At 37.7% G+C, this 26977-nt stretch overlaps 1 protein-coding gene across 1 annotated transcript; it reads right to left on the minus strand.

Annotated features, from left to right (window-relative positions):
• Positions 1-5834: 5834 nt before the first annotated feature.
• On the minus strand, positions 5835-26541 carry ndufs4 (NADH:ubiquinone oxidoreductase subunit S4). Its single transcript, XM_044112393.1, has 5 exons — positions 26421-26541; positions 23451-23529; positions 8116-8288; positions 7955-8028; positions 5835-6040 (listed from the first exon to the last, which is right to left on the minus strand). Exons 1-5 carry the CDS (start codon positions 26501-26503, stop codon positions 5937-5939), a joined length of 513 nt encoding a protein of 170 aa, XP_043968328.1. The 5' UTR covers positions 26504-26541; the 3' UTR covers positions 5835-5936.
• Between the last annotated feature and the right edge of the window lie 436 nt (positions 26542-26977).

Here is a 26977-nt window from a genome sequence, read left to right on the forward strand (position 1 = left end):
AAGACTTTTTCAGATGGGTGACCATGAGAAAAACTATTCTCTCTGAAAACGATATATAAGACATTTGTTTGGGGCTGCATGGTGAAGTTGTTAGCAGTCATAGCAACAGCGCTCTTGGTTCAGATTCCAGGTGGAGGCTTCGTTTATTGTGCTTGGATGTTCTTCCTGTGCATGAATGGCTGTTTGTCCTGTGTGCGTCTGGCCCCACTATTATGAACTGGCAACCCATCCAAGGAGTTCTCTTATCTATTGTCTGCTGATTGCTACAGATAGAAACCAGCCCATTGTAACCGTGCAAGGATTCAGCATGGATAGGTTTGCAGAGTTTCATATGCCATAAGACCTCTGGAACTGTGTAACTTGGACAAATGAGATGAGACTAAGTCTGCTAAAACAGAACACAGATCATTGGCACCAAATGCAAACATTCAGTCATGATGGTGATGGTTTGGGCTTGTTCTGCTCATAGGACCTGGTCACTTTTCAGTCACTGAGTTGACCATAAGCTCCACTAGTCAAATGTCAAATGGAAGACCATCTGCTCAAAGCTAAAACTTTAGTGCTACGTATTTCAGTGGTCCAGTCAAAGTCCAGAAATTCTGTGGAAGGGGGTAAGGAGAGAATTGCATGTAGAACTGTCTGCTAACCTAAAGAAGTGGGGTGAAAATACTCATACAACCAATATAATAAATGTTTAGGATTCGCTGGAGTTACTAGGGGAGGAGCAGTTTCCTTTGGTGATGTTATATTCCACAAGTTTTTGAAACGGGACATTTTCCAGACACCAAAAAACAAACAGGCTGGGTGTTTTTTGTTGTTTTTTTCCCAAGGGCTTGAGTTGCTTTAGAAGCAGCAGAGATCCAAATAAAAGTATAAAAATGTGCAAAATGTGAATTTTGCGTAATAGGTGTTTAATGTTGAACGATTGTCAGAAGCTGTTCTCCACCGTTCCATGTCAACGTCCAACCCAAAGATCTTCTGATCTCTCAATCCTCTTTAAACTTTTGAGAGGTTAACGATGACCCACAAAAGCCTCACAAACTCTGATCTCCTGTTGACAGTAGATGTTTCAAGGATTGCCAGAGACTTTAATCAGCGTAGCAGTGGGTGAAAATAGCTCTTTGGCAGTACATGACAAGCAGTGGTAAGCTCAAGTTGTTTTTTGTGTCTTAGTCATATTTGAGCTGTAATGTTACATCACCTCTGGGGTGTGTTAACAATTGACAGGCCGTTTGGCGGTCTCTGACAACAGCCCATCACCCTTTGCAACATTTTATTACATCTTCCAGCTGGTGAGGGCAATTTTTACTTAATCCATTATAGCAGTTAAACTTAAAGACTTCTTTAGTAACTGAAAACACTATAAAACACTGTCATAACGAGCAGGTGCTTGGCTTATTGTTGCTGTTGCACGAATCAAGTATGGAAAAAATGTTTTGCTAATCTGCTAAGCACATGTGGATTCCTTATGAGTTGTGCAAATACATTAAGAAAGCAGAGAATCCACTTCAATTTTTTTTTTCCCCAGCAGGGGGTCCTTTTTGTGGGCTCTAGATCCTGTTTAGATGTACAGGTTAGCTGCCATTCGAGATAAGCATTTCTTTGTTTGCTAAAATATGACTCATCTTAATAAAAAATGCCACTTTAAGTAATTGAATTAAAAAGTTATATTACGAAAGCAAGTCAAATATAAATCACTTAGAATCTTTCCCCCCAGATGATGTGGCATTTTCCCTGTGGAATTAAACAAACAAAAAAAAAATCTTTGAGATGGAAAATTATATTTAAAAACAGGTGCAATGGCCTGATTGCACAGGTGTACAAAGCTCTAATGTAATAGCTTCTTAAATTGCAGTTAGCATTCAAAAGTTCTCTAGTGGATTACATAGGCATTTCATGACCTCTTTTTTCTAACCCTATTCATTCAACAGAAAATGATTTTAATAAAAGGTTTCATCCTTCAAAGTGACGGGGAAAGGAGGCTTAACAGGGAGACATTGACACCCTCAACAAGGAGAGTAAAATGACATTATAGAAGAAACTGGTGGGGTTATAAAACAATAGACAAATGAAAAGTTAAGTGGAAGGATAAAGTGTGGTTGAAAAAGGTGCAAAATCATCTGGTGCAATGTGCCACTTTAATATATAAACATCTGTATCAGGTTCAATTTTTGATTGAATTATGAAAATGAATTCATTTTTTGATAATATGCACTTAATATTCTACAGTACAAAGCTTTCATACTTAGAGTGGGTGGCCATGGAGAGCCACCACAATGGAAAACTACCACACATGTTGGAGGAAAATTCCACCGAATCAACCTACAGAAGATGCTGACAAGTTTGTCAACACACCCTGTTACTCTTGGAGGAAACATCACAGAACACACAACACATTTCTCAATAATCTGCATTGAATGTGATTGTTTTTATTTGTTGCTACTCTTAGCTCTGGTACATGTGATCTGACACCACTGGTTTCAGGCTCTTATTAGATCCTAGTGGGAGGTAAACAACTGCAAACGGCACATGGTGACGTAAGTGTGTTTTCCAAAGCAACACTGACTCTGAATCTGGAAAGTAGGAAGGCTGAGGAGTGTTTTTCTGTTCCAAGTAGCATCTAAAATAATGTAAAACATTTTATTGTGAAAGAGGGAGAGATAAACTGAAACAGCCTGCATCGGAGAGTACCACAAGAAACTAAACAAGAGCATTTAACTCCAAGAATAAATGCACATTTTGAATGTGATAAGCATCTTTGCATAATCCAGCAGTTTTTCTGTGGCTGTGTTTTGCGTCTAATGCTATTAAGCTGTTAGTACTGGGTGTACTGCTCATCACTTGGAGCCAATGTTTAGTGTCGGATGGATCAGAGCGGCTTTATCGCCAATGTTTGCGTTGTAATGATGGTTCTGAACAATGCCACTGCGCTGCCATTCTCATTTCACATAATTTACTGCGCTTATAGGCTAAGACGGGTGGAATGCTTTCAACTTTTATGATACAAAGTTGTGCCAAGAGGTTTTTTTTTTCCTCTTCTCCTTCTTCTCTGAGGGCTTTTCATGGGGGAAAAGCAATTCATGCCCTCACTGTTCAGATGGGCCATTACGCTCATATCAGATCGGTGCGTTTGATGTGCTGAGAGATGGAGCAAAATAAATAGCAAGCACAAGGCTGTGAGAGACTTGCAACGCAGTGCCTTAATTAACGAAGGTCTATACCAATTAGGCTCCCATGATTGGTGTGTGAATGTCAGTGCAGTCACGCAGTTCGGGATTCAGAGCAACACCACTGTTCACTGAGCACAAAGAGCGTAAACAAGAGCTGGCAACGAGTGCGATGCTGAGTGAGCGTAGCTGGGCAGCGCTGAGAATTTGCGGCTTTTCCAACAATTTCAACTTTTACTCCAGCAAATTAATAAAAAACATGAAGCAAGAAATAAAAAAGCTTTTATGCTCCAAATCAGGAATGGAAGTCAGAGTGTCATGGACATGATCTATGTGCAATATAAAACTTAACTGATCTCCTTATCCTCCAGCATGAGTTTGTTTTCTGGAAGTCCTTTATTTCCCACTGGAACATTAAAAGACGATTTTTAAAAGAACAAAAAACTTTAAAGGGACTTGTATGCTGTACAAATAAAATGAAAAACAAATCTGCAATGACTCAGTTGTGTAAGTCTACAAACATTTAATATTTTTGTTTCAGGATTCAGTCATCAGTTCACATTTGTCATCAATTATAAATGTGATTTATTTAAATACGATTTCAGCTATCCTCTAAGGATGTTGATGTTTTCTTATCTACATCTTCTAGCTAAAGTCGGATTCTAAAAGGAGCTTAGAGTTTAAAGGTATCAGTCAGGATGTTATGCCACATCACTGTGAAAAGTTGCAAGAAAACATTTATGCCTGGTGAAAACTTTAACTAACTTTTATAGTTGCAGTCTGGACAAGCCAAGCTAACATTTTGGTGTGTTTGGAACAAAATCATCCTTCTGAAAGAAGACCCTGCCCACAGTAGAAACATAATAGTGATGTGATGCTTTTACTCTTGGCTCTGGTTTAGCAGTGGGTTAGCATAAGGAGTGATAGCATAGCCCATGTCACACACACAACTGTATGGTTGTCCTCAGAACACCTCCAGCTGAGTCCACACCTGGTGAAGCTCCGGAACACTTAAATGGACTTTCCATCATACTAGGATGCAATAATCCCTGTTGCTTCTTCATTTGTTTCTTCCAAACCCTATCCTTCCACACAACTGTCCACAAATTTTCTTGGAAATAGCCCTTTGAAATAGCAGCCTCTTTTTGCAGTGGTATTTCATGCATTGTGGAGACTGTCAGTGACCTCACCACACCAGTTGTAAGATGTAAGCTATATTATATATTGACTGCGTTTTGCTTTTCCTACTTGTGTTTTTCATATTATATTTACTCAACTATTGAATTTGAGTTTGTATTAACTGATTGCATTTTCCTTTGGGCAGATTTGTTCTTTAGTAGAAAATGTTAATTTTATTCTATAAACCAGAGATGATGACTAATAATGGATGACAATCACCAGAATCTCCATCCCAAATAGTTAAATGTTTCCTCAAAATGTAGAACGTTTAGAGCCATATAAAATTTTAATTTACTTAATATTCAGCCTTTCAAAGATTGTCAGTCAAATATCACCTTGTTGAAGGTGATATTTCAGTGTTTTTACCTTGGTTACTTACCGTCCGCTCTGTGTGATTTGCCCTCAGAAGTTAACAGGTTTTAGCCAACTGACCGTTTCTGTTGTCAAGCCAAATCATGACACCAGCCATTGGATTTTAATTCCTCAAAGCATGATGAAGCAGATTCAGGAGCAGGATATGCAGCTTTATGGAGGAAATGGAATATTTAGGCTTTTAAGTTTTAGGAGAGTGCAACAACGTCCAAATTACTCACAACAAACAAGCAGCACATTTCTGTAAAATATATAAGTTACATTAAAAGGGGAACAACGAGCTTAGAAAAATGGAACTAAAGGTAATTTTAGTTTCATTAAAATGACCTTTTAATGGAAGAATAGAAAATCTTGGTTTATTTCAGATCTACAAAACAGTGAAACACTGAGCTCCTTTAAATCAAGGCTAAAAACCCATCTGTTTAGAGGTGCCTTTAATTCATAATACTGGGAACATTTATATATTTGATGATTATGGTGATTGCATTTAAGAAAATGTCACACAATATTGCTTGTTTTATAATTGGTTGTGTTGTTTTTACCATGTGAAGCCCTTTGACTTGCCTCGTTGCTGAAGTGTGCTATATATAAGCCTGACTTGACTTTGAAGGCATAAATGGAAACTATTAATTGTAGGTCTTTTTAGGACATTTTAAGAACCAGAGGAGAACTTGTTTAATCTTCTGTCAATTTATAACTATTTATGCTTTCATATAAAAAAAAGCATCAAAGGAAATCAAAATTCACCTTTAAGTGTGCCAGGGTCTTTAAAAGCCTCCTAGGAGTTAACAGTATGGGATTGTGCTCAATGGTAACCTCACAGCACAGATGTTGTAAAAGGACTGTTCAAAGCTCCCATTTAAAATTCCTCTCCTGCAGCTCTCCAAACAATGAAACAATCTGGGAAATGGGATAAAAACAATGTCCCCGGCTTTGGCCTCCAGAAACATTTATCTGTGTGTTTAAACAGGTTCTCAATGCAATGAAACGTACCACTGTTTCACTGTTGCACAACTCGACCAGGAGATCAGACACCTCATTAATCAGCGAGATTGAGTCGAGTAGTCAATTAATGAGGTGAATGTTTGAAGAGCGAAAGCAATAATGACCCAGTTGTTTAGTTTTCTTATATATAATTATGCATTTATTGACAAGAATGAAACATGTCCGCAGCAGGACACACGCAGGTCGGGACAGGAAACAGATGGATCCTTCAGTTTACTTTGCGGACCTCCGGGTCCTCTTGTCCCAGGAGAAGTTCGCCCCGTACGATTTCACCCGGGGCTTTGAGGTCCTCTTCTCTGTGACTTCGTAGCTCCAACCTGGCGGGCAAAAACGACAGTAAGTGGTGAGAGCGTCCCATCCGTTCAGTGGACGAGCTCCAGCGCCGATGAGGTGTCCAGCGGACATTTACAGGCCACGTGCATTCAGAACGTCTCTAATGATTTTCGTGGCGCAATAAACAGAAGAAGCCAGTTTTCTTTACTTGTTCAACAAGCCTCCCCAGATGGTTTAGTTCTCTGAATCAGCGTCAACTTGACTGCTGCTAGACAGAAAACACATCACTCATGTTTAACTGCCTGTTCAGCTCAGATTGAATCATTCCAAACTTTCTCTCTTTTGTGCCTCTGTTTTTGGAGACTTTTTAGTTTTTTTTCCGGATTTAAACAGGGGATGTATTACAGTCGTCTTTCTGCTCTCCGATGACAGTTGCTGTGTTTACAACAGCGAATCAGCTGAGCAATAAAGAGCCCATATTATGCTCATTTACACATACGAGTTCACATATTTGCGCCCCTAAAATTTTCCCCCAGTTTGTTATGTTCCAACCGCAAACCTTGTGATTTTATGTGATAGTACACGATGGTACATCTTTGTGAAATAAAAATACATATTTTTTAATTTTTCCTTTTATTTCCTACAAATGAACATCTGAAAAGTGTAATATTTCAGTCCCTTGGAGTAAAATCTTTATAGAGCAACTTTTCACTGCAGATCTTTTAAAATGTGTCTTTAACGACTTTATTTCGTAGCCAGTTCCTGCTTGAAAAAGCTGGAGCTCAGCTACATTTACTGCAAAACGACGGAGAACAGTTTTTTTAATCTCACCACAGATTCTCAACTAAATATTGATGTTGACTCTGATTAGACCGTTGCTCCACATGAATATTGCTTGATTTAAATCATTTTACTGTTGCTCTGCTTGTATATTTAGAGTCATTGAGCTGCAGGATGGCAAACTTCCAAACAAATCTAAAGTGTCTTTCATCCACTAACAGGTTTTCTTGCATTATAAATAGATATGCCTACCTTCTTCGCAGCATGATGGGGCCACCACCATGTATGAAAGTGCGAATGACGTCTTGAGGTGGTTTTTAGCCATATGCTGCATTATTCATGTGGGGCAAGTTTCATTTTGGTCTCATTAGGCCTGCAATCCTTTTATTTCCTAAGGCTAACTAGATCTCACACAACTTTCATTCATCATCATTCCTTTAGTCACTCTTCCATAAATGCCACTTTTGTGGAATGCAGAGTAATAGCAATCACCAGATTCTTCCACCTGAGTGGTGGATCTTGGAAGCTCCTCCACAGTAACCAGAGGCAGGAGATGTAACTGAGATTACACAAATGTGGATAGCTTACTAATGAGGGAACGTCTTAGGGCAGCTAGTCAACTAGATTTGATTTAAGAGTATCAGAATATAGGGGTTAAATTAATATGCACTGCACACTTTTCAGATTTTTAGTTCAAATTTTTGAAAACCACACATCAGTAGTTCTTAATGCAGCATGTTAAGCTTTTTGAAAATGTTAAAGGTTCGAGGAGAGTGAATACTTTTGTGGATCACAGAATAAAGAATTTGACCTGCGAAACTCTGAAGGTGGAAAGTATTTAAAAAATGATTTAAAAACAAGTAAATATACTTGTGAAGCATAAAAACTATTTACATTTGGTTCATTCACACATCTAAAGTAGTCAATAAATTCTGTAAAGTGCCATTAGGCAACACTGAAACCAGAATTTTATTTCAGTGAAGTTAAAAAATAATAAGGGAAAGTACAAAAAAAATAAATAAAAATGTAGCTGGTCATGATCATTACAATCACTTAACCGAATGCACTATAAACCAAAATAATAAATAAAATGTTTACACTGAAGCATAATATACACAATCAGTTTAACCAACTGTCTTACATATTGTTCCGTTTTCGGTCACTTTTATGGATCTTACCATTTTTCTCAGCAAAAGCAATGGCGTCTTCCTTTGAGGAGAACGAGAGCACCATGTTGGACAAAGGATCGGCCCTTAAACACAGAGGAAAGAAAACACAATTAAAATGATTATGATCCCACTTCGCAACGATCCAGATTCATTCAAAGTGATGGACTTACGTTGAGGCCCAGCCCATCAGCGGGTTCTCCCACCGCTCTCTGGTGTCAAAGTCCATCTTCCACTTCTTGGTGCTGTTGATGCCAGACTGCATGGCTGTTTTGGCGGGGACAAAGATGTGAACCTTGCGGGTTTTGATGTGCTCCTCCGGGACCCCCGTCAGAGTCGTGATGTCCTAAGGGAAAAGGAAGAAAAGAAAAACAACAGACGGTGACGAAAAGCAAGCTTTCGACAGGAAACAAAAAGGAAGGGTAATTTTTAGTGGCTGGTGGAAAAACGTAACTATACATTATAAAACTGCACAGACTTCGGCTTAAAAGAAACAGCAGAACCTTCTTAAACAGAGAAATATGATTATGATCGAATAAAAAGCTCTGTTTTGGCAAGGATTCCTCTCAGTTCATGATGACGTTGTAGCAGTCAGGTTCTCTGTGTTGGGCGTTTTACATTCACATTTTGGCTCCCTTGGCAGAACACGGACTTCCATATAAAATTTGACAGAAAGACTTCCCAGAGATTTTATGGAGGGGATGATGAGTTGATTTGTGGGTCAAAACATGACCAATGAGAAAAACAACAGCTAAGTTATGCTTCATAAATCTAACTGAAATCACAATTCCTCCATTTAAAAACAAAATATTATTTACACAAAACAGATGAGTCAATTTGTCCCAATGATCCAACTTGAAGTTACAGATCCTCCACATCATATTAGATTAATTATTAATAGATTTTTGGGAGAAAAAAAAAAGTTGAGGAAAAACAGAAGTTGAAAAAAATGGGTTGATACTGAGCAGTCACAGAAGGTTTTTGTTGCCATAGTTACAGACATTTAGTCTTTCCTGAAAAGCATCGATGATTTTGCCAAAAATATGAATCCAACTGTTCCAAGAGGTCATCTGGAGGTTTTCCCAAACTTCAGGCCCCCCACCCCCCAAAAAAATTGTCTTGACTTCAGGAAAATGTTGGTTGGCAGCCGAAATGGAAATATGCAATCAACTGTTTCATGTTTTTCTTGTCCATCATCAGACTGGGAAGAATTATTTCCACTTTAAATAGCCGGGACGCTGAAGAACAGTAAATTGTTATAAATCTGAGGAGTGAACATTTTTATAGGCGCCATAAAGCAAACGAAATGTTTTGGTTGTGTTTTTATTGTTTCATTGATATGATGGATTATTTTGACATTCCTCATTTTAATTCTGCCCCTTTTTTGTGTTTTGACCTGCCAGGATTTTAACTTTGATTTTTTTTTTATTTCTTGATCTGTGTAGTTCATTAGAAGCAGAAAAACAGAAAGATATTGTTGCATCAGCCAACAGTTTAACTGCTTATGCCAAGTTGTCCTCAACCACAAAATTTTCAGCTCATGTTTTTCACTTAGTATAATTCAACAGTTACAGTAGCTGAATTTTCTTGGATTAAAACTGCATGTGAATTATTTGAAATGAATTTTTCTAAGTGGTAAAAAATATTCAAATCTAAACTTACAAATTACCTATGGTTAGCTTTTCGATTTAATGTAAATTTTTGTATTTTAGAATTTAATAAAAGTAATATTTTGCAAAATTATAATACTTTATAACAGACAAATAACAGATTAGACTGTTATTGTCTATGGGGAACATCTTACCAGTTACTTTTCTAAGCTCTTGTGCAGAAATATCACTTTATCCTCCTAAAAAACTATGTCAATACTGCTGGATACGTCAGCTTAAACCATGGAAACTGTGCATTGAGATGTATATATGTGCCTAAGTACAATTAAGTTATTATTTCTAACCCTAGCGGTTTTAGGTCTAAAGTGGACTTTTAATTTTATCAAATAGATTTCTGATGCTGATCAAAAAAGTTGAACTCTGGTTCAAGACCTGAGGAAAACTAAGGTCTCGGTTGGGTTGAAGTGAACTCTGAAACTATGTGGATGCAAGCAGATATCAGACTACAGAGCATTCTGGGTAAATACAACCAAAACAAAAACACAAGTTTAGCACTAGCTGAGAATGGCTCATGCTCTTTCACCAAAGACAAAAAGAAATCCTACAGCTACTAAAATCTGACAGAACTCCATTTTTATTTATATTTCGTCAAGAAAGAAGTTGTGCTCATGCCTTCTTTATTTCCTTCAGTGGTTGCTGGTGGAGCACCTATAGCTGGGGAGGTGGACAAGTTGTTCAAATGGTTTGGTTTGCTTTCATACAGTGCAGTGTGAAAGTGAACCGCTCCAGCTGAAAATGGAACAAATGTTCCAATTTTGGTACTCAATCGAATCAAATGAACAATCACGGACAAAAACATCCCTAAACATCTTTAAAATGAAGTCTACAGCAGAGGGCTCTCCGGAGAGGGGATAGGTACCTTACACAGGACTAAATATAAAACGTATACAAACTTAAATATTGGAGGATATTACAAAGGAAAAGCAGAAGTTACATTTACATTATAATTTATTTCAACTTTTGCATTTAAGCAGCCATAGCCTAACATACCAGATGTTTATCACCAGGCTGAAAGAAAGTAGGGCAGTATGACAATTGGAGTAGGTGGGACCTGGGAGCCCCTTCAGGCTCCTATCAAAGATCTGGTCCAATTCTTCAGGGAATTAGCAAACAAGCACTGGGAAGTCGGCGACAAAACACAGACGAACCTCCCAGCACGCCGGCAGCAGCCACCCAAAGACTGAGGCCTTTCCAGGAGGTTCTCCTTTCAATGCAAGAATTTTACACATTTCAATGGCCATTACAACTTCAAAGAATCTAATTTTCATCATTGTCTGTCATCTGCCAGTTGATTTGTAGAGAGGGGGTCATTTTCCATGAACTCCACACAAAAGCCCGCCTTTCTTCTTGCCAAGGAGCCTCCGATGGCATCTAAGCCCACTAAATTACAGGTCTAACTGCAAAACTGCAGCTTGTTTTAGTGAAACATCTTTTTGCTGCGCTTAGAGGCAAGTACAGCCTGAATATAATCATAAACAAGATCTGCACATTGAAAAGATTGTTAAAATGAAAGGAAAAAGGTCAGACAAAAGGAGGAGGGATTGGGGGGAGCTGGACTTCACAAGTGCTTGGTAATTATTTCCGGCTGCCCTATCTACTTAACCTTAACAATTCCTTCTTGTCACAAAGAGGAGGAAAACATGTTCTCCTCACCCAGAGAGGGTAATGGTTCATGACACAATAACACACAACATAGTGTTGCATAGCAGCAAAAACGATGTTTTTTCACCAGCTTGGTGATCGGAAATGTGTCTTGAATTTAGTTTTTATTTTCAAGGGTGTTCAAAGATCTGCATTCCCATAAATGGGAGGATAGAAACCTTTTGAAAGTCTTGGAGCAGAGTCAAAAACCGAAAACTTACCTTTCTGTACATTTAAACATGAAATAAATCATATCTGCAATCAGAAACTTTCTTGTTGCCGACTTAGTTCTGGTGGTTGGATGCAGGAAAATCTTTCTTTGAGCCACACTAGAAATGATGCCTCTGGGATTAGCAGGTCAGACTATGGTTCCGCGTATGTAGTTACATAAACCATAACTGACACATGGGGCCCATGCATGGTACACTGGTGTGGTAATTTGTCCAGATGTAGCAGACCTTAAATCATATTGTAGGGAGGGAATTTGCACATAAACAGAGCCAAAACAAGAACTCTCCCAAATCATTGAAAACCTTCTGCTCGTTATCCGGCTTTGCATGTAGAAATACAAGTCTAGACCTCTATGATACTCTTCTTGCATTACACCCGAGACGTAGGAGGGTTATCGGCATAACAGGCTCACCCACAATGCCCGGATTCACAAAGGAGGGGGGGATGATTGTGGCTGGAATGTGGTGTGTTCCCAGGAGGACTAGAAAGGGTCGTCACAAAAGGAAAACCCACACGGTGGGCACTTTTTCTTCTGCCATGTACAGGAAGCAAAATGAGAACTATCAAGTTTGACACTATTCAGAGGGCCTTCACAGGGCCCTACAATACCTGGCTGGGCAGACAGAATGGCGGGCTTTAAGAAAGGAGGGTGGGGGAAATTGGCTGGCAAAGTCTTCGTCACGTGAAAGCGTGTCAATATTTCTGACACCTCCTGGCTACGGGCCAAATAAAAGCACATAGGAGGCTGTCGCTGTGGGGCTGCTGGCCCACCAGGCTGCTGAAAGCTGGTACCCCTAATGCTCCAACAGAGACCTGGAGCTGAACACTTCTGGGTAAACAACAAAGAAATCTCAAAGTGCTTTAGTCTGGCGAAAAGAAAAACTGCTGGAAAGAAGGGTGTTGATAATATGAGCTTTAAACTTTGGGAATCTTGAGCTGACGGTGCTAAACGCTAAACCAAACACCTGTAGCACTCATGAGTAATGTTAAAATTTAATTAGGTAAGGTTTTTAGAGACAATTAGATCCTCATGTTGCTCAATAAAACTGAAACTGCATTACATTCCCCGTCGAATGTTTGGAACATTGACGGGGAATGTTTGGAGTAAAAGTCTGAGTTTTCTTTCCTCCTTGAATGTCGTGTTGGTCCAAGTTGAAAAACAAAAAAGCTCAGCTGGCTCACGCTTTTGGACGCAAAGCGCGCCAGGAAATTCATTCTCTAGTAACAGACATGTGAAATAGTGTCAATATGAAGACTGAAAAATGCTGAAGGCTCTCTCACAAAATAAAAACCATGAAAATATACAACATGGCAACCAAATAAAACGATAAACGGAAACAGACCGAAAAAGTATATATGGAAAAGTACATTTCGATTTCCATTTAATTAGAAAAAGGATCCACTGTGAATGATGAATTGGACATTGAGAAGATGCTTTTTACAGAATCTGTTTTAACGAAGGGAACCGTGAGATGGAAAACAGTTCCAACAGGAAACTTTATTGCTTTAGAGTCGTTTCATGGACCTCCAGTCAAACTAAGGAGAACTTAACTGTTCACATCATACCAGTTTTAATGAATCCTAGACAACTTTTTAATGTGACATTAAAAATTAAATAAACAAATCAGACCTAAATAAGTACTTGATTCATCTTAAATACCTCCTAAAGTGTCAGGCCTACTGATTATGGACCATAATGCAATGGGCTGAGTGAGCTGTAAGTAGAGAAATTATGACTGCAATTCCGATATTCACTCATTTTCATACCATGCACAATTACTAACCAGTCAATGCACTGACTATATTACAGAGAATTCAGTCTCAAACTTTTAAAGGTAGATTGTCATAGATCAATTTGCCAAGTAGGCGCTAAGCATGGTTGGACACAAAGTCAGCGGATGGGACTGGATGAAAATATTAACATGCAACCAGGCATTCAGCAGAGGTTTCTATATCTACAACGGGTTTAGGTTTTAAGGTTTTGCCTTGTTGCAAACCTGTTTGATACCTTCATCTGTCTATAGTTTAACAGAATCCAGTGCCTCTGCTCAAGTCTGTCCATCAATGTTCACTTACTAAATTTTCTTCAAAGAGACAACATAGAAAATGTGCAAAGCTTCAGACTGACATGCAGCCATGAGACGATTAACTGCCGTCTGTTTAGAGGAAGTAGGAATCTGTCTGAAAAAGGGAGTCAGGAAGACAGGACTTTACCACCTCAATTCTCAGAGTCGGTTATTTTATTTTTAGCTTCAGGGATCAAATGGCAAACAGCAGAAGTGTTGTGTTCAGGTTTCAAAGTAAAAAATGGGAACGTCTGCATAGATCCATTCAAATAATGTTTGAGAGAAGACAAAAGCAGCAGTTATTACTCCACCTTGTTAAATCAAGACATTTGATAGTCTTACTGATGTGCTTCATATCACCTACATAAGTCTGTTTTATTTGTCCGGTTAAAGAAAACAGACAACAATGAGCAACTTTTTTTGACTCTGAACTGGACATATGGGCAGCCGCACTGTCCTTTCCTCTAAGTGTTCTTCCAGCCACCATTACCCTCATATCACTTAACACATCTTGTCAGCTTCAGATGATTTGCAGGTGAATATCCACATTTCCTGCAGTTCACTTCCCACAGTTTATACAAAGGAATATTAAACCCAGATTTCTTCCTCTCAGTGATCTAAAACATGGCCTCTTTGGTCCTTCCGATATTATTTGCAGACCGGTTAAAGTGAAAGAGGAGATTTTCTGTGGTGTGTTATGCTTTTCTGTAAGAGATTGAGCTTCGCCAAGACAGCAAATGTAATTTAGACCTAGAAGTAGCTTGCCAACAATAAAACATATGGAAAAGGAAGAGAAAGTGAACAATCAGATATCACTTTTGGATGTATGTTTGAGAAAATCTTAATAAAAATCAGATGAATTACTTAAAAAAATTAATTTTGATTGCGGAAATATCTACTGCCTGGAGGAGAAAATTTTTTATCAGACTTTCAGAACTGTGAGACTTATGGGTTAGACTTTTAAAGGTCTTAAATTTAATTTCTCTAATCATTGGACCAGTTTTTTAAATTTTATTTATTTTCAAAACTGTCAGAGTAAAAGTAAAGTTATTTTCTTATTTTATTTTACCAAAATGTTTTTTTCTGACTGGAGTTAAAGGCATTTTTACTGGCTCGATATCCCAATCAGAATCTGATGGAGAATCTTTGGAGGGAATTAAAGATTAGGGTGATTACACAGAGACCTTCCAGCCTCAAGGAGTTACAGCTCCCCAAAATAAAACATCACAATTGTTAGAAAACAAGATGATAACTGCTCAGCTTTTACATAAAGGGTTTGATTGCTCTAATGCCAATAAATAATTTATAAATTATTCCTAAATTTGTCTTTTTTTTATAAACTATGAAAAGATGTAGAAATGCACTTTGAGCCAGCTGACTGGCAGTGCAAACCAACAAGTAGGAAAGGAGAAATGCTGCATGGCTCTGGGCTCCTTACAACCAACAACTCTGGCCGCTGTGGAATCTCATTAAAAAGAACTTTAAACCATAGAAACATGTTTTTAGTTTGTTTTTAATATTTATGGTAATGATAAAGATTCTATATTTTAAAAAAAATAAAAAAATAAAAACTGCATGAAAACCTTGCTGTTAATCCACCCAAACTCATACTGAGAAGTGCACTTTACAGACCAGTACTCAAAGCACTAGGAAAAAGCAGAATTACAAATCTAATTGAAAACTTGTTGACATAATTCAATGATAAATCTTCCCATCTGCTGACCCTTGAAGACATAATTATTTGTTATGATGATTGTTACTCTCCATGAACTGCAGCTTATTGGTGTAAAAGAAAACACAAGAGGAATAATCCTGACAGAAACAACATGATTAACATGTTTATCGAATATTTTTAATGGTTTCGATCGGTGTTTCCCAATCCCAGTCCTCAGGGGCCACTGCCCTATTTTATCATATTTTAGATGTGCCTCTGTTCCAAAACACTTGATTCCAATGATTGCAACTCTTTTGCATGCCATCAAAGGAGCATTAACAGGCAGGAGCCTGTTGATCACCCACTTATTCAAGTCAGGTGTGTGGCTGAAGTATACATCTGGTCCCTGATGAACCGAATAGATTTAACACTGTTTTAGTTAAATGTTTTATAACAGACATTGCACATTCACCATTTAATCATTCTGAATATGATCATTATGAGATAAACGCCATTCACTTTCTTTAAACTTCTTAAACATGAGGATTTGATAGGCTTGTTTGGATGTGACCAGTTGTTTATGTATCTTTCAAACAAATTGTATTACTGGCAGAATAGCAAACTTTTATTCCAAGTTTGAATTAGAGTAGACAGTAAAACTACAACAGTGCTGGTACAATTGCTGAACAAATGTTTCTCAGTTGTCTTACTTTTAAAACTCATTCATTTAAGCTGATATTTCCAGCTGGCTCTGCAGATAGAGACAAATAAACACAACCAGCCACATTTTTGAGGACCTTGTACAAGAGTGACTCCTCTACCAAGCTGTAGCCTATCACAGCACAAACACCTGTACACCAAAACTGCAGCTCAGCGGCCTAAAGGGGCCGTAAGGTCAGCCTTGCTGAATGATGTTGAGTCAGCATGTGCTGAAAGCCCAAACACATCACCCTTAACCCCACACCAGCCGTCCCACACCCAGACCGAGAGGCTCACTCATCAGCCTCCACCGGTTCCCACCTTCAGACGACTTTGAAGAGTAAAAAGCGTGCCAATTACTGATTGGACATAGGAGGGGGGCGCGTCTAATAGAAACAAATATTATGTTGCTTGCTCATGTGTGGGAGTGATCCAACACTGGAGCAAGAAGCAGCTGGCTCGAGGGTCATCTCGGATCTCGCATTACACAGCCTAGTGAGAATCGGAAGAAGGGGACAAAAGGAAAGGTCATTCAGGGAAGAGTTGCACAAAGGCATGCCTGTTTGTTTGGGGGAACATCTTAATGCTATTAAGATGTTCCCCCATCTTAATAGGAGGTAAAACAGCTTACTTGGAGGTGATGGAACCAAATCCTGGAAATTATACTTTTTCTGTTTTGTATATTTTTAATTCGTAGAACTTCGGGGAAACCGACTCAGTAGCCATTTTTCAGAATTATTTAAAATTATGTAGCAACAGTATTTTAGTTAAATTATGAAATTCTCAGACTTTAAGTAAAAATTTCACAGCATTTACCCCACAGCGTAAGGGACGATAGCCAGAACTAACTAAAATCTGCAAATACTTAAGAGCCCCTCTAGAACTGCCTATTCTTAATAGCTTAAGCATCAAATATAAATTAATATAAATTAATACGCACAGCGGAAACAGTCTTAGGACTAGTGCAGCAGCATTAAAGTCTTTGTTATTTATGCGCTTGGTGGTATGACCAATCATCAAGGAGGAAAATAAATAGCAATCTTCAATTGGCTGCTTTGGAAACGGCAGGTCAATAGCATGTTGAGTAGCGCTGTGCCCCGCATTTCAGCTTTGCAAGCTGCATTATGAGTATTTTAGATATACTCTATAAAAAATTCTGTTAATGGGTGGATTTTCACAAATAATTTGGAGTTACATTATAATGTTTTCTTCTTTCGTTACAAAAATAAATCAGTAACTGTGAATCCCTTGTATAATTTTAAACAAAACTGTATGTCATCTAATCAGTTATCTATAGCAAAAAATAGAACAATTTCTCCTGTTACCTAAAGTAATTGAACATAAGGACTGAAACACTTACAGAAGTGTTATCCATAACATTTATTTGATCTTACTTTGATGTATCAAAGTAACATCAAAATGATTCAGACAAAATGATGAATGAACTCCCTCTAAATTTATGAGTAGCTTTTAAGTTTGCACTACTGTGAATATAGCATAGAATGCCACGAGGGGAGGGGTATATTCTGTTCAAATCATGGCTGTTTGTGTTTTCATATTTATTTGTTTTTGCAGTCCCTGATATCTCCAAACAGCTGAATTCATCTTTCTTTTAAATGTTCTGTCCGCCAGTTGAACAGCAATGGACGGCAACAAGTGCAGGAGGGGCAGTGCTGCATTATTCTGCGTTCTGTCCAACAAACCAAAACAAAAAAAATATCCAGAACTTAATCTTGTATCACATGAAACCAAATTAAGCAGAACAGAACATTTTTGAAACCACAGCTTTATGAGACCTCAGAACGCCTCCATCCAATTAATTACTTCCAACCAGGTTTTGTTTCCAAACTATTATTGTGATTGAAAACAGTTTTCAACAGCTCAATATCATATTTCTTGTAAGAATGCGAAAAGAGTTACAGTCTTCTTTCAGCAAGCTGACTTGCAAAGGGCAGCAGCATGTTGAGGAAAGGTTTTACTATGAAGTTAAAGAAAAGTCCTCTTATTTTCTGGTATATTAATAAGATTACATGTCCGGTATCAATAAGATTTATCAGAAATAATGGAGCAGTTCTCCTTACCTGCACCCTACGATGGTGCAACAGTCATATGAGTCATGCATCATTGCTGTGATCCATTCGTTTCTGTTACTCATTTAGTTGTTTACTTTCTTACTCATGAGGAAAACCTCAGAGGACATATTTGGAACCTTTGTCAGATTTTGTAAAATCGAGCAAGAACAAATAAATTTTGAAAGCGGTCGGTTGCCTTTATCACTAACGAGCAAATGCAAGTGTAGGCAAACAGAAGTGACACACCTTTTTCTACTTCCAATCTGCAAACACAACCAGACACTTCCAATATGAAGCCCTCACTGACAGCAGAAGAGTCCTCCTAAGAGGCTGGTTCTCAATGGAAGAGAGCGCTAATAAAGGAAATACCTTTTACTGAATGATGCATAATAAAGCCTCTTGTCTGGTACTCTTCAAAGACTAACATCCTCTGACCCTCTACACTCCAAACTTGAGCTGTGAGATCTTTTTTTCCCCCTTTTGGATAAACGCGCCGTATGAGAGGTTCAACCAGACAAAACAGACACTTAAGTTGCTGTGTGCAAAGGAGGGAGGAAGGGTGGGAGAAGGGTAAAAACGGAGGGGGGATTCGGGGTAGTGAATGTGGTCTGCTCCATGGTAGGTCACCCCGTCTGCAAGAGTGGTCTGAATCTGAAAGTATTCACCTCTGTACTGTAGACTTCAAAGTGCTGCTGCGACGCATATTTACATGCATGAGTTACCCGGACTGCGAGTGGGATGCAAGTAAAGTTCACGCATATGCATATGGATGGGCTTTTCTCTTTTGTTTACAAATAATAACATTTAAAAAAAAAAAAAAGATTACAATTTAAAAAGTAAAATTTTCTCCTCCATTTAACAGCTGTTCTTTTGAGGAAATATTTTTGTAACAATCCAGATTTTGGCAAAAAAAAAAAAAAAAAAAAACATTAAAAAAAAACCAAGTGAACCAAAACTCCCAGTTGACTCCATTTTGAGGCCAATTAAAATCATCCTACATGAGAAACCCTGTCAGTCAAGATAAATGCTGACTGACAGGCGCAGGATCCCTCAATCTGATTCTAATTTAGGTCTTTAAAAAGAACCAACAACATGCCTTTTGAGTCAACTACCTTACCGCAGTCAAACCCAACATCTTGTGCACAGATGTTATGTCAATTGCCAGGCAAGTAGTGTGAACCAAGATTCACTGGAAACCAAGACTTTTATATTAAACAAAGCATGCCAGGAATAAAATGGCCCTACCAATCTAATACCCCTCCTCCTCTATCCACCTTCTTTCCTCTTCGTCGATTCCTCGCAGCCTAATAACTGTCCTCCTCCGTCTTGTAAAACCCCACAGCCTTTAGTGAACTCTATAACAAGGCTTCAACAAGTGCTTTAAGATTATGGTGCTGTCTTTATGTGGAGAGAGAGGGAGCGGAGCGGACCGTGGCTGAAGCAGGAGTAGTAGACGTTTGGACACTTGTGAATAAGCGGGGGTACAAAGTGCTGCTTATTGAGGCAGCTGTTATGGCTGTTTCTGCAGAAGGGGGCCGGAGTGTTAAAGCAAAAAGGAGCTGACTCTAATTGACTGAGGTCACAGACATTCCCTGTAAAGCTGTGTATCAGTGGCCAGCCAGCAGGACCAGGGGAGCTGCCCAGCATGCTTAATCAAACAGTAATTACAAACAAAGGCGCGTCGGCCCGGGCGCTCCGGGGAACAGCCCCGGGCACTGGAGCTCCATCACGCATCTTTTTTGTTTGGGATCCGTCAATCACGTCAAAGTTTAGTTAGTAATAAAGTCATAATTGAAATTTTACATTTGATAAAGTGGGGAAAAACATCAAACACTTAAATTAATTAAAATTAAAATGGCAAAGCAAGTATTCATAAGGGAATTAGAAATTCTTTACATTGAAGCAATAAAATAGAGGTAGAGTTTGGCTTTTAAATTCCTGGAAGAAATGCTGCTGCAGCATTAGTCTTGAAAAACCCTACATACACAGCCAGAATTATATTTTTGCGATAGAATGGCCTAGTCAAAGATAAAACATGAGTCTTGTTGAAAATGCTCAAGTCTGTAGCACCTGAGCCAATAATGCAAAATCCCATCACACCTTTCTTGTTTGTGAAATAAAATTTGAAAACCATGCTTTGTAGGTAGCTTATAGCATAAAATCCCTAAAAAAAAGTTTGAGGTTTTAAAATTATAAAATGCTTAAAAACTTCAGAAGGTTTTTACTTTGGTATAATGGTATAAACTGGTTGATTTTAGACATGCTTCAATGCTTCAATATGCTTCAATGACTAATTATTGTTCTCTGTCACAGTCAGTATCGCGTGAACCTTTCCAATAAATTTGTTCGCATTCTGGGAGAGATGGAAGTTTTTGTCCTTCACCTCCTAAATCTGAGTGTAATAGAGAAGGACAGAAAACCCATAGAGATGCGAGTTCCTGTAAGGGGTTGCATTTTCTTGGACAGATGAGAACAAAGGACAAGATAAGTGAGTATCACAGACAGAAACATTCAGACAGTTTTTGGAGTGAATTCAAAACATCACTTGCCCCGCTCAAAACTGCAGCCTCATCTAAATGAAATAAGCAGAATGCCACGTTCTCCTCTGGCTGGCACAGAGAGGGAGCGCCCTCACCCGACATAACCTCTCCAAAGATTGAGATCCTTTTGCCGATTGGTCTCCACAGAAAGCAATTTTCACTTATCGACGGACTGATGGCCAACTAGAGTGCTGACATGCTCCCAAATGCCCGACAGGAAGAGCACTCTTGCTGCCCTCTTCCATGTGAGATTGAGACCACTGCACTGTAAACAGCTGAGGCCCTCTCTTTTTGGCCCGTCTGGGTGAGCATTAAAGTACTTCCCGCCGTCGCCAGCAACAACACGCCACAAAGGAAGCTCTGTGACCAACAACACTGAGGTGGTCACTGTCTCCCTCCCGCCACCCAATTGAGTCTCACAAACTTTTTTTTTCTTTCTGTGCAAACTCCTTTTCTTCAAAATCCCTCACTGTGTTTTGGAGGCCCTTTTTTCTCGTCTCTGCTGGTCCTCTCGGCGGCCCCTACTGAGAGAACAGAGACAAACACTCCGCCTAGCCAAAGTTTGTCTGCCAGTATGGCCAGCTTTGCTTTGAGACAAAAGCACACCGATGCTGCTCACACCGGCCCCTGGCCATTCAAAAAAAAAAAAAAAAAAAAAAAAGTCCAAAACAGACTCCCTCATTTCTCCTGAACTAAAATTTTTTTGCACTTATACAGTGCTTCACTAACACACCACAAACTTCAAATGCTACAGCGCTAACTTTGGCCACTTCAAACATCGGTTTATTTTGTGTTCAGGTCAGAAAACTGCACATTTTTATCTGTCTTGTATTGTTTTTTTTTTTTCTTTTCCAACCAACATATGTCATTAGAACCACATGTGCCGATAAGAACCCCAAACATATAACACGCAGAGGTGAGTTCATGTTTTAATTAGAGATTATGTGAAGCTCTGAGCTGCCTGTTTCTTTCCTGAATCAAAACAAAAGCAAAAAAATTAATGTGTAGAATGAATACTTTTATAGTGAATATTTTAATTTTTTTGTAAAAATCTTTACCCAACTGTAAAAATACATAGTGTCCAACTGCATTCACCATCTGTGCACTATTCTTGAATTGTTCAAAGACACATGTCATATACAAGCATACAAAATTACAGATCCAAACTCACAACACAGGCTACAAAATCCTAACTTACATTTATCCCCTAGAAAATTCTGTGTGCCATGGATTTGTCACCTCTTTGGTAACTCTAAGGAATTACCGAGCAGGAAATTTAACAGAAGATAAATCTCTGTTTCCATTTATCAGTCAGCGAGAGTAAAAATGTCCCAGAAGTCAAATGCCAAACTGCGGTCAAACACTAATTCACCAATTTAAATATTTACAAGTTTGCATGGAAGACTTGCAAGTTACATGTGAAACTACCATGACTTCCTATTGACCCTGGTTTCCTCTGTCCACAGACTGAACTTTTAAAATCTAAATGACATTAAATCAAATCAAATCAAGCTGTTTTGTCAATCTGCTGTGCATAGAATTGTAGTGCAGCAAAATAAAAGCGTGTCTTTCCCGTTTCAACATCACCAAGTCAATAAAGGCAACAATTAGGCTTGCTTGGTAGGTATCAGATGAGTAAGCTATTTTAATGGGAACAATTTTTTTTTCCACAAGGATCATTTCTATTTAATTATCATAAAAGTCAATTTAATTCTAGCTCTAACTCTCCACATTTCTGGTAAATTTCAGTTATCTTAAACCAGCACAGTCAAGTCACAGTTCAATGGTGCTTCAAATAACTTTTTCATCTAAAAAATGAGCAATGAAATCTCACACAAACTGCTTACAGGCTCATAGGCTGCTTATTTGTGGCCTGATTAGCGAAAAAAATATTGCAGCAGTTAATTCACAATTACATGAGGTTGGTTTTCATGAGTTTCATAAATATAACTATTATTTAAATCTGCATTTTGTATTTAATCGAGTTATGTTTGTCTCATATTCAAATTTGGGTGACGATCTGAAACATTTAGTGAGCTAAAAAACCCAGAGGAAATCAGAAAGGAGGCAAAACATAAAAGAAATCTTATCTTAAACATGGCAGAAGAGCAAAAATCATAATAATTCATATATGAATAAACAACAACAAAAATACACAGCAGTATTTATCAAACTCTTTGCATTTAGAGATGTGAACCAGAATTTCTCCACAGGGTTCGACTCTGGCCTCTTAGTTTGCTTGTGAGAATCTGCTGAATGCAAATTGTGAGGCTCTAACAAACAATTTATTTGTTGGCCTATTTTATATTCATCTAACACCCTGCTTGACCTGTAAAAGAAAAAGTTAATTTCAGACATCGAGTGATACTGTTGATGATCACGGCCAATATTTAGTCATTAATAACCTGGGGTAAGGCCAAGAAAGAGCTGCTACTGGATGTGATGAATCAATGTTACATTTCTCTCACTCTGTGCTCAATATAACATGAAACCTTATTGGTTTATGAAATGTTGGACAACCACAAATATGTACAATATCAACATATATTTGAATAATAAAGAAAACACAAAAAGGCTCAAGAAATGAATCATCTGTAATTCTTTTGTTGCTCTGGAAAGTAAATTTTTTCCATTATACGTGAAACTAGATTTGAGCATTACTCACAGCAATTCTGCCAAATTGCTGCCCAAATTCCACCCAGTAAGCTATTCAGTAGTTGTAATAACAAGGATGGCTGTGCCAAAAGGATTAATGTGAGCGTTGAGCATGCACGCTAATGACGAAACCTGCCATCAAATTGTTGCAAAAGCCTACTGTCCTGTTAAAGCTGATTAAGAGTTTCCAACTGTTTACCAAGAAAATAATTGGTAGACGGCAGATCAGACCAAAAAAAAAAAGCAGCCATGTGTCACGTTGAAAAGCAGGGATTCTTACCAATTTCTCATCAACAGTAATAAGTTGCGTGTCATGTTCTGCTTTCTCTGCCAGCCTTGATGCTGATGTGCTTGTAGACCTGAAAAATCAATGAATGGACATTACACTCAACAGCCCACTACAAAGCAGGAAATTACACAAACAAGTGGCATTCTGCAGCCACCGACAGTCTTGGAGGATGGGGTGGGGTGAGAGTACAGTGAAAAGGAAGCGGCTAGGAAGGAATCCCCCCCGCCACCTATTAGTTCTGTCTGGTGAATCTCTGGCAGAGCCTCGCTCTCATCCTAATGACGGGACGTGCTTACTGTTGGCTGCTGGGTGACTGTCAGGCGGGGACTGAGGAGCTCTTTGTGAAAGTGCAGCCGTATCCTGACACTAAGCGGCGCAGGGCCATCGCCACTCAGCCAAGGAAGGGCTCACTCAGCATAATGTCCTAATTATCAAAATATCACCAAGACAATTTGTAGGAATATTGGCTACAAAAGCGTAACTTTACTTTTCACAAAAGAGAATGGAAAAGGCGTGCTGTGTTTCATGAAATGCGTTGATTGTTTGGCCAGAAACTGCACATTTTTACCTCCACTGCTTACATCAAACTAATAAACTAATCTGTACCATAGCAACGCCACTGCACATTGTCACATTAATTAATCAGAAAACTTAGAGCATGCTCTACTTGGATTTTCTTTGTTTTTCTTTTAGGCCTTTCACGGTAACAAATTTTGCTGGATGATAAATTGTCCCAGAAGTTATTGTGATATATTGTAATGTTGCTGTTCTGAGACCATAATAAAGTAACACAGTGGTAATGATAAGATAAAATGCAAGAAAGCATTCTAAAAGATCAATAAAATTTTAATTCTTATAGAAATTTAACACTGGAACTGGAAGACATTTTAAATATCCAAAATAAATAAACAAAACAATAGAAACAACAAAAAAAAGAAGAATTATGAACAAAATTGTCCTTCAAATGTATGGCAAGTATTAAATACATTTCGAACTGTTTTCTGATCTTGTAGAATGAGCGATATACTAATGTTGTTTTGATCTGTCATCTGGTAGTTAAAAATAATTATTTCTGGATGCAACTAGGCAAGGTTTCATAACAAAAAGCTTTGATCTGCAGTTTAACATCTCTTATGAGCAAACAAAAAAGAAGTTTGGAGATACGTTTTTTTTTTTTTTTCCAGCTGTAAACAGCACTGAGCACAATGTCCTGTGAGAACCTCTCTTCCCTCCAATTGTTGCTCCATACTGCCAATCAGCTGTCTGAAAGAAGCTTATTTACACTTGTCCTTCACTGGCAAGACCGGCACACTTGTATGTTTGAAAGATTTTGTTCACAAACAACAAGGATATTTAAGGAGCTAAAGAAGCACCACCTTCCATCTACTTAAGGAAACACTATTTTGAAATTAAAATCTGTGAACTGCATGTCTGTTAGCAGCCGACTGCAGCCTGACTATGATATCTTATACCTCACTATATAACTCATGTGGTGGGATTAGAAACAATTCCAAATACTAGTTAATGCTGACAGAAAAGGCACAATAACCAAAAATAAATAAATAAAATAAATAAATTTACATCGACAACAAGCTGTCTTCAAAAGAAGAAAATTAAAGTTTTGGAATGGTCCAACCAAAGTCTGACCAGAGTAATTTGAAGATAGCTGTGCAACAGATATGCACTCACAATCTGACAGATTACCAGCATTTTTGCAAAAAAAAAGAAAAAAGAAAAGAAAAAATTGCAGCCTAATGAAAATGTGTCATAAAGGTATACTACTACCAAAAAGACTGCAAAGTGCTGTAAAAAAATAGAATAAAATCAAAAGCTACTTCAACAAGTAGTTAAGTGGTTGCATAAAATCTACGCAACCACATACGTTTTATACATTATATGTCATAGTTATGGTAAAATGTGACATATTATTTAATTATTATTACAAAGTCCAGGTGTTAAAAAATAGGGGTAGTAGACTATTTACATCTACTTTCTAAAAGATAACTTTAGCCAAGCAAGATAACACATTTCTTTTTAGAGAGATTATAGTATGTCTCTCAGCATTAGTCAAAAATCAAACCAGCTCACAACCTCTTCACTTTACTGCCACTGATAAACACAAATGTTACTGCTGGCTTACCAATCGTGAGAAAATTATTTTTCTTCAGAAAAATCCTGTTTGATTATTAAAGAAACATTCATAATATTACGGTGAAAAAACATTGTGCCAAACTGCGCAAATTCAAACTAGATCGACATGCTTTACGTTAAAGGAGTAAAAGCTAATTTTTCAGTGGTTAAGTACTTGTCAAGTACTTGGGTTCCTAAAACGGACATACAACAGTGTGAATACTGGTGAAGGCGATTTTTAACAAAACAAATGATCATAGGATCTATATAGTTTGTAACTTATATTATACTTTATGGCCGATGACATCTTCAGTGATGTTTTGCTTTAACTTGCTACCTTACTTGACTGTAAGGATGAATGAACTTTGCTATAAAACTACACTCTGTCACATAACGCGCCTCATTAAAGAAAAGTTCACAATGTCGCACCGATCATTACGGATGGTATTTTGCTTTACGCAGCAGAAAAGATTGTTTAATTGCGTTTGCTCCTAAACTGATTTGTAGCCTAGCTTCAGCTAATTAGCTACCTCGCAGCGTTTGCGAAAGGACATTGACATTTATCTGATACACTGGAAAATGACGAAAAGAAGTCGATAAAATATTCTGACATATAACTAACCCCCAAAAGATATATATCTATTTTTATTTATGTTTTATTTTTATTTTTTTTATAAATGGTTAGTTTTCAGAGTTTTATTTTAGCTTGGGGTAGACTAGATTGATCGGCCTGGGAGGGTTTTCCACATCTGAGCTGAAAAATTCATGAATAATCCCAAAACTAGTAAGACAAACGGATATAAAATCATATGATAATCAATATTAAATTACCTGGCTGGATTCAGCAGGATCCTGGAAGCTACGTTGCTGAGAGACAAACGACCTAAACCGAGAAGTGACATTGAAGACGCCATGTTTGTTGTTAACAATTAGGTACGGTAGCCGCGATGGAACAAGTAGAACGAAAGAACAATATTAAAAAATTATAGAAAACTAATACACATGAGTAAATTTAGTAAGATAGTAAACATAATTCTTTAGATATATATTTAGATACCTAAATATATAGTTGATTAAATATTGGTTGATAATAATAATAATAATAATAATAATAATAATAATAATAATAATAATAATAATAATAATAATAATAATAATAATAATAATAATAATAATAATAATAATAATAATAATAATAATAATAACGTTATTATTTCATTTGAATAATTTAAATATCTGTGTCATTACATATTACCTTTGTATGAATGATACATTTAGAAAAATAGGAAGTGAATCTAGTGGCAAAACAAAAACTGCAGATATGACTTTTAAAACACAAAAAACAATATCTTTGATAAGAAATGCTTATGTCTACAATCATAGTTTAA

The sequence above is a fragment of the Gambusia affinis genome, linkage group LG03, assembly GCF_019740435.1.
Source record: "Gambusia affinis linkage group LG03, SWU_Gaff_1.0, whole genome shotgun sequence".
Lineage (NCBI taxonomy): Eukaryota > Metazoa > Chordata > Actinopteri > Cyprinodontiformes > Poeciliidae > Gambusia > Gambusia affinis.